The sequence below is a fragment of the Hibiscus syriacus genome, unplaced genomic scaffold (assembly GCF_006381635.1).
Source record: "Hibiscus syriacus cultivar Baekdansim isolate YM2019G1 unplaced genomic scaffold, ASM638163v2 tig00110114_pilon, whole genome shotgun sequence".
NCBI classification, from domain to species: Eukaryota; Viridiplantae; Streptophyta; class Magnoliopsida; order Malvales; family Malvaceae; genus Hibiscus; species Hibiscus syriacus.
The window spans coordinates 1,891,265-1,909,690 of NW_024062594.1; the positions used below are offsets into that span (position 1 = coordinate 1,891,265).

An 18,426-nucleotide genomic window follows, 5' to 3' on the forward strand; every position below is an offset into this window, starting at 1 on the left:
TTATAATTTTATTTTAATTTTAAACATTTAGCCTTTAGGGTGCGTTTGGTTCACGGAATGTAAGATTATCAGTGGGAATAAAAGATTATAGGGGAATAGAATTACTTGGAATGTTGTACTTTGTGTTTGGTTGATTTAACATGAATGTAAGATTACCGTGTTTAGTTAAAGGAATAAAAGATTATTGGAATGTATATTTGACCAAATTGTCCTTATTATATATTTGTTTTTTTAACAAGTTGGAAAATATTTATATATTTTCTTTAAAAAATTTAAATTCATAAAATTTATATAATTTTTTTTACAAAATTGAAAAGATAAATAGATTTAATGAAATGATAAAATTTTATTTTAACCTCTGAACTTCATATAAAATTTTAATTATAGATTTTTTTTTTGTAAATCTAAAATACTTTAAGGATAAATTTGTTGGATAACATTCGTAGAATTTTTATTATTCAACGACAGAAGAATGATATTTTTGAAAAAAAAAAATAAAAATTTAAGGGCATTTTTGTCCAAAACGCTGGTAATTCAACAATACCTAAGGGAAGGGGTAATCACATTCCTGGTAATATACCCAAAAAAATCCACTGTTAGTAATAAAAGATTATCACGAATAGAATTATTGACCAACCAAACGGGGAATGAGGATTCTATTTCCCCGATAATCCCTTATGCCGTGAACCAAACATCCCCTTAATACTTAAATAATATACCCATCTAATTCATATTATAACATGTTTTCTATTTTTTTCTTCCTTTGTCATTCAATCTTCACACCGTTGTTTGCCACCACCGAGTGGCAGATACAGTTGTAAATTGAAGATTTAATTTTTTTATTAGTTATCTATTTTATTGATTGTGTTCATCCTATAATTTGATTTTTTAAAATAAATTTTATGTTGTGAATATATATATATATGTTTCTATCTCAAAAAATATTTTTGAATATGTCATTACCGTTGCCATTACCCCTTTTGATTTACTCCACGAGCCTTAAATGATAATTTGAATGATTAATTTCTAATTTTTTATACTCAAATGACTACATTAAAAATAACATGTAATCAAAAGATTGTGTGCATAATTTACCCTAAATAATACTCGTTTTCTAAATTGGAGGTGTTATAAACAATTAAATAAAAATTCTGAACAAGAAAAACAAAAATGGAATATAAAAAGGAAAAAAAAATCAAAGACAGCTCGTCCCTGAGCTCAGCTTAGCCTTTAGCTTGAGAGTTGAGCCTCAGAATCTGTCCTTTTTAAAAAAAAAAAAATATACACTCTCCAACACCACTCTCAGTTTCTCTCTGCCTTTCTAATTCCAGCAAATCCAATCGTTCAGTTTATATATTTATTCGGAAATTAAAACAAATTAGCTACATAATTACTATTATTCTTGCCCAAAATCCCAGAAATTCATGTTATTTCTTACTTGTTATACAAATACCTGTTTACTTCTCTTATCCCATTAATCATCAATATTCTCAACCTTCTTGTTCCTACTAAGTTCATCTTCTTTTCGGCTTTTGAAAGTTGAAAGACTCACTTTTTGATGGATGGAATGCACGGTTTCAATTCCACCACGGGAGAGTACGCTGACAAGGCGTTGATGTCACCGGAAAACCTGATCCTTCCATCGGATTACGATGCTTGGCTTTGCTCTTCGGGTCGGAGTCCGATGTTTGGATTCGACGAGTTATTCTCCGCCGCCTCTGCCATATCCGAAGCTGCTTCCATCACCCCTGAAATTCGACGAGAAGAGGACATCTCATGCGTCATCAAAGCCAAAATCGTTTCTCACCCTTATTACCATCGTTTGCTTCAAGCTTATATTGATTGCCAGAAGGTGGAAAAAATAAATGAACACACCGAATTCAAAGCCGTTTATCTTTTCTATTTATGGTGCAAACAAAACCAGTGAAATGATGTGGCTTTTACAGAAAATTTTAAAGACTGTTTTTCCCCCTTTTCCTCTTTACCGTCATTAAATAAGATGTTTATATAACTGTGTAGATGATATGTGCAGGAACACTTCAACATAAGTTTTTTTCTTTAAAAAATAAAGGAGAAAGCTTTCGCTACAGTTGTTTTGTTAGTTAGTTGAGTTTCAATTTTCCGCCTTAAATGAGGGTTTACTTTGGTATTCTTAAAGGTTGACGCCAAAGGTTTTACCATATACTTCGTACCCTTTCGTTTCCAAGATCGTACCCTTTCGTTTCCAAGATCCAACCCTTTTTCTTTCTCCATCAATTCCCATGATTTTATGGGAAATATCTGATGTAATTCATGACATACACATCAAGTGTTTGTTGAAAATTTCATGACAAGTTGTTTGGGTTTTTTCTACTCTAGGTTGGAGCAACACCGGAGATAGCGAGTATATTAGATGAAATTCTAAGAGAGAACGATGTTAACAGGCGGGAAATCGTGCCAACCTGCTTGGGAGCCGATCCTGAGCTGGACGAGTTCATGGTCTCATCTTTCTTTTTCCAGCACTTTCTTTGCTTTTTCTATTTTCGTTATATACATTTATATAATTCGATGGCTGTCTTTCCTTTATGTGTGTGTGTTTGTTCAGGAAACTTACTGCGATATGTTAGTGAAATTCAAATCCGATCTCTCAAGGCCATTTGATGAAGCAACTACGTTTCTAAACAAGATTGAAATGCAGCTTCGAAATCTCTGCACCGGTGCTTCCATTAGAGCTCATTCTGGTAAGTCCATCTCTCTCTCTCTCTCTCTTCCAATGTCTGAAATATATATATAAATTCCTTTATATTCTTTGTTTAATTTTTCCGTGTTCTTGGTTTCTGCGCTCTTCCAAAATCTGGCAATATCTGCTCCACCTACCGAAGAAATTTTAACCCCAAAACAACGAAACAAGCTAAAAATCAATCTATATAAAATTTCCAACGAAATCATCTCTGCGAGTAGCAGGCGAAACTCGAGTGTGTAGGTTTCCGGTGCATATGATAACAACAGGCATGGAAACCCCACAGGAGAGCGACAACCATTCCTTTCCTAGTCATAAATCATAGATATCAGCTATCATTTTCTGCAAAAGAACCCACTAATGGAGGCCACAACAGTTTTCAAGAGAACAAATTCAAAGTTTCGAGTATTTCAGCACTCAGTAATAATACTAACCACTAACAGACAACGGAAAACCCTAGAGATGAAATAGAACCGTGTCCCTTGCCCTTGGTTTACTTTCCATCATTCCTTTCTAAACCATTCCCCTTGTGTTTATAATCTGATTTTTTTTTCTTTTCCAACAATGTTGTGGTGGCGATGACTTCATGGTTTTCTTCAATTTTGATCTGTATTGTCCAAAACGAATGATAATATGAATGATCCGGGCGATTGCATCTGCCTGCTGATAATCTTTTTTTGTCATTTCTCTGCCTGAAATGTTAACACCTTTTGTGTTTTTGAGAGATTCTGAAATGACGTTTCGGGGGTTCAGTGATGCCATGCGCAATAGTTGCTTGGCTTGATGGTCCGAACATAATGATGTCTTATCAACAGTTTTTTTGTTTTTTGTTTTTGCAATGCCTTAGATGATGGAAATACATACGTATAGAGTACAAAAGCCCTTTGCTTTGAGTTGATTGAACGTTCGGACTAAAGAGTTTCTTTCTCTCCTGTTAAGAAGTATATTATCCGGATTAACCTTGTTTTGTTCTCAAAGTTATCTGTTTTGGTCTGATGTAATATACGCGGATTTGGTTCAATGAGATCTGTCTCCATTTGCCTACTAATTACAATTGCATGCTCCTTTTGATTGAGAATTTGAGTCCACAAGATTCACCAGTAATGAGCTAACCTTCTTGAAATTTGATCATAGCAATCTAGTTAACCAAAAGTTCTTATTTAAAAACGTGCCACTATACTTCTTTTATTAAGTTTATTGGTCAAATAAAAAAAATATAATCTGTCTAAGCACACTAATTGATTATGAGGATCACTTGATTTATCCTATCGTGTTCTGAATACCGTACTGTGGTCCTGGTGCATGCTGTACCTTATCTGTTATCAACACAATCTTTTTATTATAAGGTTACATGGAAGTCAATCAAACCCATCATTCGTGGAATAAAAAAGATATGAGATCCTTACCTATATAGAACTTTTCTCTTTGGTTATGTTGACTATCGAGTTTTCTATTCTCTTGTTAGTTTGTGTAAATATAAAATTAGCTGTGGAAGGGGCATTGGTGTTGTTTGGACCGATGATAGTGTTGTAGTAGTTGGTGTAACACAGATGAGCATTAATGTATAAGGTGCTATGATATTGTTAATCATGAATTTTTGGTAGGATTGAATATAGATGGTTGAGTTCTGGGGTCTAAACGAATTATTTTTTGGTTAAAAAGTTCATATTTATACCTGAATTTAAGAAGGAAAAAGAAGAAAACAAATACTGATAAAAGCAAGAAAGATCAAGTTAAATTTTTGTACACTGCATCAAGAAAGAAAGCATTTTTTGATGTAGCTATGTCTTGGTAGTTTAACAATAGTAATCCAATAGCATTTGCTTCATCTTATTACATAGTTTTCAAAGTTATGAGGGTCATTGCATGTGCCTTTGATTATTATATTTGTGTTGAACACGTGTGGATGAGAAATAGCATTGAATAAAGCTTATTATTCATATTCCGTGTATTATATATTGCATGCTTTTGATCCACTTCTTTAAAAATAAGATCTTTTGCCATAGTTTAGTGGAATGATAATGGTCTTTAATGATGTCCAGTCTGGTCTTTTGAATGAGTATCAAGTTCCAATGGAGCATTAGTTATTATGCATATGGATAGTGGAAAGTGTAGAACTTGAGGAATTGTCTACTTTGAGACTGGCTGGAATGTTGCTGAAGTAATATATATTTTTCGACATCTATATCTTCTTGAAAGTTGTTATGGATCGCCGAATTCTGAAAATATGTAAAGTTAATATAGTTAACTTTTTTATGCTTGAAAATTGTCAGTCAACCATTGATTTGCATAAGATTTTTCTGAGATCACGTGAGTGTTGATCATGCTGACTTTACGAAAAGGACTAGAACTGAGGTTTATGACTTGCAACCATCTTTTGTTTCTTCCCTATCTATTATTTTACTGTATATTGAGGTTGCTTTTTTGTCATTATGGCTGGAAACTGGATATGCTTGTACAAAAATTCAGTTATTGAATTTACTTTTTCTTTAATAAATCCTTTCTTTATGGAGTTGGGCTTAGAAATCTTAGGAATCCATCATGAGAAAAGCTGTCGACGTTTCCATTTGCACGGGGGGCAGGTGTTGGCTTGTGCAATCGGCATGTTTGTAGCAACCTTAGATGTTATATACATACTTTGAAAGAGAGATGACATTGTCTACTAAATTATATATTTGTTAAAGAATGGAAGTTGACAAAGGTTTTAAATCACTGCATTCTCAGGTTGTGAATAGTTGGCAACTATAATTGTTAATTGTTTCAAAATACAATTTACCTTTTTGATGATGCTCTCATCATTCTCTTTAATCACTTCATTGCCTTTTTCCCCCCCTTTGGTTTTGGTTGTTTGTGCTCGCTACTTTGCCAGAACTGTATTAACTTACCCATCCTTAGGTTGAAAAAGAAAAAAAATATGTAAAGAGCTAAGACATGTATCTATTGTAGTGTTGTCTTCAATAGGGATCGATTTGAGGATTCTGTTTGTATAAATTCACATGCTTTGTTTGTGTCTAAATGAATAGCTGCCGTGGCTTCTGCCATGCTGTAGGATATGCTATCTGCCTATGTGAAATTATATGTTGTTTGTAACGTTTTCCTTATTTATATAATTATCTTCCACTTAAGGACAGCTTTTATCCAAATTAACAGAATGATCTTCCAAATGAACACACTCATGTATATTACTGCAATAATCTGAAATATGGTAGATTTAATCTCTGTGGTTCCTTTTTCTTGTGAAATTCTTACTGTGCATCTTGTGAAGTGCTTGTGGTTCAAACTTTAGACATCATTCTGATTAGACAAATGCATAACATTTTTAAGCATTCTGCTTTAAAGCTTTTATATGAGAGCAGCACAATTAGTCCGTGATATATATATATATATATATATATATATATATATATATATGTATATGCCATTTTTAAGCAGACCATTATCGCAGCTACTCAATGTTAGGTCATTAGTAGCATCTGCTCAAGGTAAAGTGTTTAGCGTCAACCATAATGATTCTTGTATTCATTATTTTTTAAATATACCTAAGAAAATAAGAGATTGAAAGGAAGACTATAATGAAAAAGCTTTCTTTCTGTTAAGTGAATCAAACTAACATCTTTTTTGCAATATAATCCTTTTTGAAGTGTTTATGTTAAAATTTCAGCCATTACAGAATTTATATTATCAATATCTTTATAAACTAGGTTTATTCTTCAGACTTGGTTTTCAACATGTTGTTTTCTTGGTGTCAAGCCTGCATATAGTACATCAGTGTCTCTCTATGTTGAAATATGGTCACTTTGCAGTTAATTTAACTCCATGAATGCAATGCTATATGATAATATTTCCAGTTCCTATCATATTCAATATCTTTGATCATTTTGTTCTTTTGTTCTGAGATTAAATCAAGTGACTCATGCACACAAATGTGAAGTTGGTTCATCAAAGAGAATGATGAAAGAAGACGGACACTATAATGGAGCTTCTTTCCATGGTTATATAAATATATGTTTATTTATTCTAGGAATAGTAAGTTGAGATTTGCAAAGCACATGGTTGATGGTTACAAGAAATATTATTGTCTGTACTTCAAGTGTTGAATGTTCAATGGCTATTAGATCCTGAAGGCATAGTTGTCTGTTCTTCGTAGGGGAATCCGCAAAGTACATAATGGTTAGTTCATCTACATCTGTTATAGGGGTCCAATCGAAATCAGGTTTACTTTGAAAAGGAAATAGAAAACCAATTTGGTTATAGGAAAAAGCCATGGATTTGATTCTACTGGTCGGAGTTATCACATGGACCCCCGTAGATTTCGCTGAGATCCCATCAAACTTTTTGAAAAAAATGATTCATTCAATTGTTGAATGCTCTCTTATCTTCCTCTCTGCTGGCTCTGGTTCGGTGCTTGTCATATCCAGTGACCATTGTTGTTTCCTTGGTGGATCTCTCTCTCCCATGGTAGTCTCTTTCTCTGCATTCATTACCATGCAACACTCGTGTCTGCATGATATTATCAGGCCCCATTCTTTCCCTTATTTTGTTAGACATTTTCCCTTGAACCCACATCTCCTCCATGCTTTTTCTCTCACAACTTGTGGTACTGATTTCCATCTTAAACATCTAAACAATCCATCAAATGAAAATATATCCAATCGTTACTCTCAAAAGGGTATTTAAAAATGTATCCTTTTTAAAAAACTGATAAATGAAAATAGAAAAAAAAATAGACCAACATTGGTGGCTGATATGGGAGAGACCTTCAATAATTGGGGGCCCGTAGCTCTCGGGGGTTTCTTTAACCTTCTGAAAGAAAGGGGGTTTGTTTACCTTGTTACCATCTCTTTCTATCTCCTTGACTTTTCTGGCAAATGTATTATTTGACATGATGGCCGTACTGACAGTCCACTAGGACTCCTAGTGTGACTGACAATGGACATAACCAGACATCTTTTCTTTGCCCAAATCGTCACGTCTTTGCGCTTTGGGTCACCCTGTTTGCTAATGCTCACTGTGCACTGTATGTAAATCCTGCAGTTGCTCAGTCTGCTCTCTAAAACTCTTTGAACTACACGATCATCGCATAATTTTATTGAAAATCTGTCGCATATATTTATGTCAACTTTATTACTACTAGTTTTTATAATTAAGCCGTATAACTTTCAGCCATATTGCTTAAGCTGGCTGCTTGGTTAGCTCCATTCACTTTCAACCACATAAATTTATATCATCTGCTTCAATCTTAAAGTGCAGAAAAATGCATTTTGTAGTATAAAATAAAATAAAATTCTTAAAAGATTTGTATTTCTTGGTACATGGAATCCTATTCCTAGCGTGGAATGATTTTTTTTTATATTTTTTGTGTGATAGTGGTGTTTCTGGTGGGGGATGCAAATCTTGTTATGGCAATTCTTTCCATACATACACGTTTTTTTTTGGCAATTTGATTGGTTATTGTTTATTCTTAAATCTTGAAACAAAAGGATTGGACTTTGATGTTTGTGTGTGATTTCTTTTTGATTGGCAGATGAAGGTGGGGCATCATCGGATGAAGATGGTAGTGGTGAGGAAGTAGAAGTGCACGTAGGGCAGTCGAGAAGCGAAGACCGAGGACTGAAAGATAGGCTGCTCCAGAGATTCGGCAGTCATATTAGCAGCTTGAAGTTGGAGTTCTTGAAGAAGAAGAAGAAGAAAGGGAAACTACCGAGGGAAGCACGGCAAATGTTGCTCGAATGGTGGAATGTTCACTACAAATGGCCATATCCAACGGTAATTTCTTCCAAATTCGCTTATGTTATAGCGGCATTGAATCATAAACCATAGCCGTATTGAATGGACACGATTAGTATGGTTTAGGGTGGTTATGATATAACATTTTGGTTAATGAAATCATTCAGGAAGCTGATAAGATAGCATTGGCTGTATCAACCGGACTAGACCAAAAGCAAATCAATAACTGGTTTATAAACCAAAGAAAGCGGCACTGGAAACCATCAGAGAGCATGCAATTCGCGGTGATGGATAACCTGTCGGGACAATTCTTTTCCGAGGAGGACTGAGGTGAACCGGGAAATGGCATTCACAAGTCAAATGTATATCCCCAGATCAGTAGTTGATTATAGTTTTAAAAGTAAGTAGCTTTGTTTTGCATATGCCTTGAAGGCCATGTATATTTTGAATGCAAAATGTATCGTGGACTTCACTCAAAATTTCACTTTATCCCTAAGTACTGACTATTTGGATTATCTATGTGTGTTTATCTTCTTAATTAAAAATTATGTTCAAATTTGGTTTATATTTTAGTTTATTTATCTTCTATCTTGTGCCTAATCAGATGATAGCATAATTGGAAAATCATCCGTTTTTATTATCTTTCTTTGTAAATATTAAGGCTTACTTTTCCTTTAAATAGGTTTAATGAGATTTTTTAATGAGATTCATGGGATGGGGTGTGGTGGTATACCTTGTATATTTCCAATACAAAGTACTCATTTTACAAAAAAAAAATATTAAGGCTTACTTTTTAAGGCTTCAGCCTTTATTAAATTAATCATTTTAGTTTATTTTTGTGGGAGTATTTTGTTGTCTCATTGTTTTATTTTGGGTTAAAAAGGTTAAAAATCGTTGGTTAATATACGAGTAACGTTTCTAAATAGGGAATTTGTATACAAATAATCAATTTATTTATAGTTATTTAATTTTATAGAGTAGACACAAAATTAAGAAATTTATATACAAATCATCAATTTATTTATGATTACTCAATTTTTATATAAATTAAGGGATTTGTATGCTTTATAAAATATCTTTGAGGAAATAGGTGGTTGAGGGAGAGCATTTTGATTCTTGCAGTTTCAACTACCACGGTTGTTATAATCTTCAGTTTATTTTATTTATTCCATAAACATTTTAATTTTTAAATATTTAAATTAAAACTTATAATAAATCAAAATTAATTTTAATTAAGAATTAAAGTAAATTAATTATAATAAATTAATTTTATATCATTAAATATTTTCACATTGTTCAATTTTAATTCTATTAAAATTATGGTGATTTTATCATATTAGAATATATATAAAACTTATTTAATTTTTAGTTTAATTTTAAATTTCTTAAGCTATATATTGATTTATTCATTTAAAATTTTATTTTAGACTCATTTAAATGATAATACAAATTTACTAAACTAATTCTTAAACCTATCAATTATTGAGAAAACATTATTATTAATTTATTATAATCTATATCTCAAAAATAATTTATTCAATTGTTCATAATGTATCATTCATGTTACATTAAGCGAGCAAGAGATTATTGAAATTATATCAATCATCAACTTATACCTTGAGATGCACCAATTATTGATATATCAAAGCATGCATCAAGTCATACACATGTAGTTTTATATTTATTTAATATTAAACGATAGAATAGTCCTAACATGAATTAGTTATTGAAGATAATTCAATAAACTCGTATAGATTATCAACTAATATAAATCGTCTTCACATCATAAATAATCTTATGAATGTAATTTATAACTTAATTAAATCTTCAAGTAATTAACGAGTTAATATTTTCGTTCACTTGTTATTTTACATGGCATATTAACTATAATTACTTTAGTTAATGTTAATATTAATTACCGTTGAGCCCAAATATTTCAGTTCACCGCTACCTATTAGCTAGTTGCTGCTTCTCATTGCTTTCTACAATCATTGATAATTTTAGGGTATTCCAGAGCCAGCTGAATGTTCCACTCGTGGCCCGTTGCCCTGTGGTTGGGCAAACATATAACCCTCAAGCTCAACTTCAACAGCCTGCTCAAAGCATTAGCTGTTCCCACGAGCAGACCCAATGCAAATTGCAAATCCATTAGACCTTTCCCCCCAAGCATGTTTATATACAGTAAAAATTTGTTAAACATTAACTTGATGGGTCCATTCTTGATACAGGGCCTTCTCAACATGGGTTCAGGTGGTGCACTGGTGCAGAGGCAGCCACTATTCATTTCTTACGCAACACTTATGTCTCTCTCTTCATGTAAACTCCTACCTACAGTGCACTAATTTTGCCTTTATCTCTCACTTTACGAGCAAAGGTGCAGGCCAACCCCCAAATATTGCAGGTTATTCTCTCATCTGTTTTTTTTTTCTGCTAGTCGTGTGCTTTCATTTTCCTTTTTATCCTCAACCTTTTGTGAATGGTTTCGGCAGCCTATGCTTCAAAAGTTGGGGAAGGGAAACCCTCATCTAATGAGACTTGTTCAAGAGCATCAGGCTGATTGTCTCCGCTTGATCAATGAACCTGCAGAAGGTGGAGAGGGGTATGTCCTATAACAGTGGTAGAATTGCATTCACTATTGGGTTATGTTCCATCGTTATGCATGTTTGCTTTGGAACACGATTACGTTTAGGTCATATTCATAATGTTCGGTTTGTAATGGCAGGAAATTTGCAGTACCAAGTAATCATGTACTGTACAAACAAACTCTTAAGCTGCCAATTAATTTTGTAAGGCATTCATTTGTGCTGCAACTACGAGTATGTTTGTAAGACATTCATTTACTCAAAACTTTGGGTTTAAAGGTCATCAGCGATGACCGTCGGAAATGATCAGCGAGATGGTGAGTGATGGCTAGCAAAGGAGATTTTAGTCAAATTCATTAGTTAAATTAATATTTTATCTAATGTTCAGAGGTCAAATTAGTATTTTATTTAAAGCTCACGCAATAGTTTTTGTTTGAATCTTTAATCATTTTCTTACATGGTTTTTTTATTTTAATTTTTAAGTGACTTTTTTAATTGTGAACTAATATCCGACTTGTGTGACTAGTTAACTTTTGCTTTTACAGACTCTTGTAATTTTAAATATTTTGTTTTTATTTTAGAATGAAGCCGCACGTTATCATGCACACATACAACATTTTTCAAGCTATGAGAATGAAGCACTTTAAACCTTGCATGAAACCTCACTGTCATGAGAAACTCCATGTTTGAAAATATCAATCCCTTGAACTCATGCAGAGGGAACAATTAGTCCAATCCGATAGCAAAAGCATATACGAAGAATCTCCGGTGATGGCGAAGGATAGTCATCAGCGGATCTACATGGGGTTAAGGGTTTTATCTGCTATTAATTTAAAATTTTCTTGTTAGTGATATATTTTATAAATTGTGTTCACACTAAAATTTTGTTTGTGCCTATCCATAAATAAAAAAAATTATGTTGTTAATATATGTATGCTCACCCTAAAAAATATTTTTAGACCCGTCACTAAACATAATAACTAGAAGAACTCTTTCGATGTTATGTTCAATGTCATGTTTTAAATTTTTTTCTCATGTTATTGGGCTTGTAAGTAGTTGTAGTGATAACCTTAGAATGAATTAATCTTGTAAGATTGTACCGACTTGATATGATTTGATATAATCCGATTCTTAATCCAAACAAACTCCCACTGCACTTCTTAGATCTATTGGGCCTAATAGATCTCTTAAAAGATTTCATTTGTCCGAAAATTTCGTAGAGACCTCTACATATTTATTCCCATGTTGGCCTAAATCAAGATTTTGTGAAACATGTGAGAGGCTTAGATCAAGCTGCATGTGCAAAGTAATATTTACATGAAGTGGATAAAGTACTACTAAGGATAACAATTGGGTTACGGAAGTTATAGACGATTTAATTTTTTTATTTTAATGGATAATCATGATCGGTGTGATTAATAGTGGAGTTCCATACAATTAACGTCACATGATTTTTTTTAAGATTTTGAGTAGTAGAAGTAGAAGAAGTTTCCTTTAATCTTAGTTGAATCCTGAGGGTTTTACAATGATTTTTTTTTATGTTAGTGTCAGATTTAAGATCACGATGACTACTTGTAGACTGATAGGTTGAATGGTTACATGACAATAAATTGAGTTCTAGTGAATCATATAGACTTTCCTTTAATCATGTTAAGATTCTTGCTAAAAGAATGATTGGTCGGGGATATGAGATTCTTGAATCTATGATCGACAGAGGGAAACCCTTCGGAGGATTCTTCTTGTTTCGAGAACTTCAATTTTTGACAAAATTATTTGTGGAGAAGGTATAACGAGCATGATTAAATGTCATTATGTACTTAATTACCCACCATCATCATAATGGTCCATGAGATGATGACTTAAGCAAGCCAGCAGCATGTCTGTTTGTAAACCCCATTTCGAGGGTTTTATTACAACCTTGGTTTAGCTTTACGGTAAACCAGACATGCATGTTGTCTATCTCAGACAAAATCATTGCTCAACATCGATGTGTCATATGCTTCAAAGCCTTTTTTCCCCATCCCCTCGTTTTCCACCATTTCAAGAGCCCTTTAGGGGGTATTTTAAAAGTGATATATCCTACACAGAAATATATAGTAGAAATTGGGGATACATTGGTTTTTGAATTGATGATTTAACATCATGAGCTTTAAACCACTACCACTCTTCCTCATGATTCTATTCACTTCTTTTCATGCGCTAGTCCAAGTGGAATTCACTTTATTGTTATTTTTTATTCCACTTTTTAACTATTATTCTAAACATCCATTTCTCTTAAATGCTATTCTACTATATATTCTTCTTCCTCGTGGATTTAATGGATTGATTATGCCAAGAATGAGGGGAAATTTTATAATTATATAAAAAACATTTAAGGCTTGTAATTGAGTGTATTTGAATAACTATCATAATTTACGAGTCTAGTTATATTAAGTGTAGTTGGAGACTTCTAATACTATTCTTTAATTCTTAGAAAGATAGGTAAAAATCGATATAGGTTTAATTTTATAATTAATATTCTTTTAAAATTAAATTTATATAATTTTGTAATTATAATTTATAATGTTAAACCTTAATTACACTCCATTATTCAAATAAAACATGGTGAAGTCACAGCAAACTTAATTTTTAGTTTTCATTTGACACTAATTCAAAGTTTGATATTGGTCTCTTTGACTCATTTAAACATTTTAGGATTTTTTAAATATTTTCATATTGAAAATTTGATATAAAAACATTTCAAAATTATATAATTTGGCTGTCTATCAACATAAAATTCTTGGTTTCACATTGCCAAAAGAATTTTTATTCTTTTGTTGAAGACCTTATGTTATGGTGTTGAAGTGGGATGGAATATATAATAATGTCAAAGTTTGCAAAGGCATACTTTAAGACTTGATTTGATGGGCTTGCTGACAAACTCCCTTAAATTCCTTGAACACTGCATTTTTGTCAACCAGCTGCCCAGTACTAAGTTTGTGGAGTTAAACCTTACATTCTTTGCTCAAATTCTACGCCCATTAACTCCGTTTTCGAGATTTTCAAGGGTTTTCCTTTTCCCCTAAAAATAATTTGGTTGAAAAATGAGAGAGTATATGTTATAATTGGGGTGAGAAAAACATATTTTAAGAATTTTATCATACGATACATCGATAACGACAAGTAGAAATAGTCATAAAGTAAAAAGAGAAAAAAAATTTTACATGAAAAATTATAATAAAAAAAGATAATAAATGAAAGAAGATAAATTTTATTGAAGTTGAAAAACAAGAATACAAGAGGATTTGTAACTTTGCGTTAATTATTTTAACTCTCAACTATAATCCCTATTATTTATTTACATGGATAATTTCTTGATTACAAATGAAACTTTCATGAAAGAAATTAACTAAAATTAGTTTTCTTACTCTTAATCAACGTCTAATAGTAGATGTATAATCTTGTATGGACTCAAACAAAATTCAAGTACCAAAATTTTTAATAATCTCCATCTTGACAAAAAACTGAAAGAAGAAATTCAAGACAAAAAGTCTAAATTCGATAAAAAGTTTAATGTTGAAAACATTTTGATGTTTCGATATAACAAATTAAGTTAAATGAATTTTAAGATTTTACAAAAGATTTTCTAAGTATATTTGATATAATTATTCGAATATCAAAATATTACTCAAAGTCTTTCAAAGTTCATTTTAATCCTTACTAAAGTGTAAAAATATGTTTTAATCTTCTAAACAAATTTACAAAGTATTTCGAGCCTTAATCGAGTAAAAAAAAATTTCTTAATAAATCTCAAACCAAAATGGCAGATTGCCCAGAGGGAACCAATCCCCCTGAATGGTTTGACTCCGAGAAATAACAGATTGCTCGGAGGGAACTGATTTCCCCCAGGGGTACCGATTCCCCCCTTGTATAACGGTCGAAATATTTGAATTTTTACACTGCAGGAACCGATTCCCTATAAGGGGGTACCGATTCCCCCCACGCTCCAAGTAGTTTTATTAATTATTTTCACACTTAAACGACTCTATTGACTCCACTAATCATCCCCAATGTTCAGAATCAATTAAAGGAGCATTTAAACAAGCTTAGAAGCTATTGATCATATACAAGAAACAACAATCAACAAGAATCAAAGAGAAAGCATCAAACCTCAAGTTTGAGCATTTTCAAGCCTATTTCATTCAATATTTATTTTTGCTTTCAAGAACACTTATTGTGCTCAATTGTATTATTCTTGAGTGTTCTTTCTTTGTTCTAGAATTGTGCAAACATCTTGCCTTGTGAAGATTTCCTTGTAAGTTTGCAAAATTTGTATTGTTCTCTTTGGGAGAGAGTGTTCTCAAGAATTTGGGGTATAATTCTTAAAGGAGTTGTAAGGTTACTCTTTTTCCTCAAAAGAAAGACAAATTAGTGAATTTTTGGAAAATCCTTAGTGTAAATAGCTAAGGTAGTGGACGTAGACTTTGGTTGAGAAAGTCGAACCACTCTAAATCGCTGTGCAAATATTTTCAATTTTCTGCAAAAGCTTCCACCAAAATTTTTATTGCCAATTCACCCACCTCTTGGCCTATTCCGTCGATCGATTGACTCAACAATTGGTATCAGAGCCTCACTCATTTGAAGGTTTAATCACCTCTTGATTCGATTCGGGAAGAGTTACATCGATATTCAAGTCATCAATGGCCGACGCTTCAAACTCCGACTTCGTTCTCGATTGAATGCTCGTTAACAAGCCTCATTTCTTCAATGGAGCTAACTATGCCTATTGGAAGAATAGAATGATGTATTTCATTCAAGCAAGTGACATGGGAGCATAGAATGTCATAGAAGATGGATACATCAAACCTTCCACTCACCCAAGATTGTGGGGTGAAGGAGAGACAAGAATGTTCCAGCTCAACTCCAAAGCCATCCATATTATTTTTTGTGCTCTTGTACCAGATGAATATGGAAGAGTTTCATATTGTACAACCGCCAAAGAAATATGGGACAAACTACAAGTCACTCATGAAGGCACCGACGAGGTAAAAGAATCTAAAATTAGTCTTCTAACTCATAGGTATGAAAATTTCAGGATGAAACCGGATGAAGACATTAAAGCTATGACAGATAGATTTTCCACTATTTTCAATGGTCTCAAATCATATGGAAAGATCATTCCAAATGAAAAGCTTGTGAGGAAGTTGGTTTACTCACTTCCAAAATCGTGGCAATCAAAGAAGACGTCAATTATCGAGGCTAAAAACTTAAAGTCCTTAACCCTTGAAGAACTAATCGGTTCACTCCTCACTCATGAAATGATGCTTCAAGATGAGTTAGACCTCGATAAGATTGATGAGACACCAAAGGAGAATGAGAAGAAAAAGAACATTGGAGTTGCTCTCAAATCCACAAAAGTTGAGAGTGATTCGGAAGAAGATGATGATGACGTGGAAATGAAATTATTTGCCAAACAGTTCAGAAGATTAATGAGGCCCAACCGATGAAGAAAATTCAAACAAAAAGAAGGTTTCAAAATTGAACCAAAGGAGAAGGACTCGATAATTTGCTACGAATGCGAAAAGCCAGGGCATGTCAAATACGATTACCCTCAATTAAAGAAAAATAACCAATTAAAGAAGAAGTACAAGGGTCATGTAGCTACATGGAGCGATGAACAAGGCTTTGAGGAAGAGGAACAAGAAGTAGCAAACTTATGCTTGATGGCTATCGGGGAAAACACTCAAGTAACCTCTAACTCATTCGATTTGGATGATTTATCTTATGATGAGTTATTAAAGGATTATAATGGGTTGGCTTTGGATTATAAGACTCTATTTTCAAAATACAAAAATGATATTTCAAAATTGAAAAATGAAAACATTCTTATGTCCAAAACCAACAAGGAGCTTGAAAGTAAGATTAAAGAATTGCAAATCAAAATTGATGATTTTGAAAAGAAAAATAATGATTTGTATAACTTACTTTCAAAAGTTCATGATGATCATCAAAAGAAAATTGATGATCTTAAAGCTTCTTTTGATAAAGTTGGAACAAAACATTTTGGAAATAGAGAAAGTTCAAACTCCAACTTTGTTAGAAAAAGTTTTAAAAACTATAATCATAGAGGTCCCCGAAGAACCTCTAATGGAAAAATTATTAGAAGTATATGGGTTCCTAAAGAACTCATTACTACTAAAGATAAGGATATCCTACACAAATGGATACCAAAGGGGACTATGATTTTGGAAACTAATGAATATGGACCCAAAAGAATTTGGGTACTAAAAATAAAAAATTAATCTATGTTTGTAGGAAAAGGAGCATTACTACTAGGCACGGGAAACAAACTCAAACTCATGATACCTTGATAGTGTATGCTCAAGACACATGACCGGAGACAAGAGCCGGTTCATAGAGCTTAACCCCAAAAAGGGAGGAGAAGTGACTTGTGGTGATAATTCAAAAGGTCACATTGAAGGTATAAGCACTATATGTAATACTTCTTCCATACAAATTAATAATGTTTTATATGTGAATGGATTAAAGCATAATTTATTGAGTATTAGTCAATTGTGCGATAAGGGATTCAATGTCATGTTTGAAACTAATGGTTGTAAAGTCATTGACATTGCATCTAATCGGATTATACTTGTTGGTCATAGAATATGAAATATTTACATGGTGCATTTAGATTCTATAGATATGACTAATTTATGCCTAGTTGCTAAGGATGAGCATGATAGTTGGTTATGGTATAGGAGACTAGGACATGCTAGTATGAGTGTTTTGCAACGACTAATTCAAGGAGACTTAGTTAGAGGGTTGCCAAAGCTAAAATTTGATAATGATAAAATCTGTGATGCTTGTGCTAAAGGAAAACAAAAGCGAGTTTCTTTTAAATCCATTAATGACATATCCACTAGTAAAGTATTACAATTGATCAATTTAGATATTTTTGGGCCATCTAGAACTACTAGCTTGGGTGGAAAACAATATGCATTTGTATTGGTAGATGACTATTCTAGATATACTTGGGTTCTATTCTTAAGTACTAAAGATGAAACATTAGAAAAATTCATCACGTTTTCAAAAGTAATCCAAAACGAAAAAGGTTACTCTATAACTAGTGTTAGGAGTGATCATGGAACTGAATTTAAAAATCTTGGATTTACTGAATTTTGTAATTCTAACGGTATTAGCCATAATTTTTCAGCACCTAGAACCCCTCAACAAAATGGAGTTGTTGAGAGAAAAAATTGAACTTTAGAAGAAATGACTAGAATCATGCTTTGTGAAAATAATTTGCCAAAATATTTTTGGGCGGAAGCCACAAATACCGCTTGTTATGTTATTAATCGAGTAATGATTAGGCATATTTTAAAGAAAACTCTATATGAATTTTTTAAAAATAAAAAG

At 32.6% G+C, this 18,426-nt stretch overlaps 1 protein-coding gene across 2 annotated transcripts; it reads left to right on the forward strand.

Annotated features, from left to right (window-relative positions):
• Positions 1-1,543: 1,543 nt before the first annotated feature.
• LOC120215386 (homeobox protein knotted-1-like 6) lies at positions 1,544-8,928 on the forward strand. Of its 2 annotated transcripts, XM_039213103.1 has the most exons (6): positions 1,544-1,852; positions 2,359-2,478; positions 2,585-2,720; positions 8,244-8,485; positions 8,614-8,776; positions 8,855-8,928. In XM_039213103.1, the coding sequence occupies exons 1-5, from the start codon at positions 1,559-1,561 to the stop codon at positions 8,773-8,775; spliced, it is 954 nt and encodes a 317-aa protein (XP_039069034.1). In that variant the 5' UTR covers positions 1,544-1,558; the 3' UTR covers position 8,776; positions 8,855-8,928. The 2 variants fall into 2 exon arrangements, with proteins under 2 accessions (XP_039069034.1, XP_039069033.1); XM_039213102.1 differs by having other exon boundaries at positions 8,614-8,928.
• Positions 8,929-18,426: the final 9,498 nt, after the last annotated feature.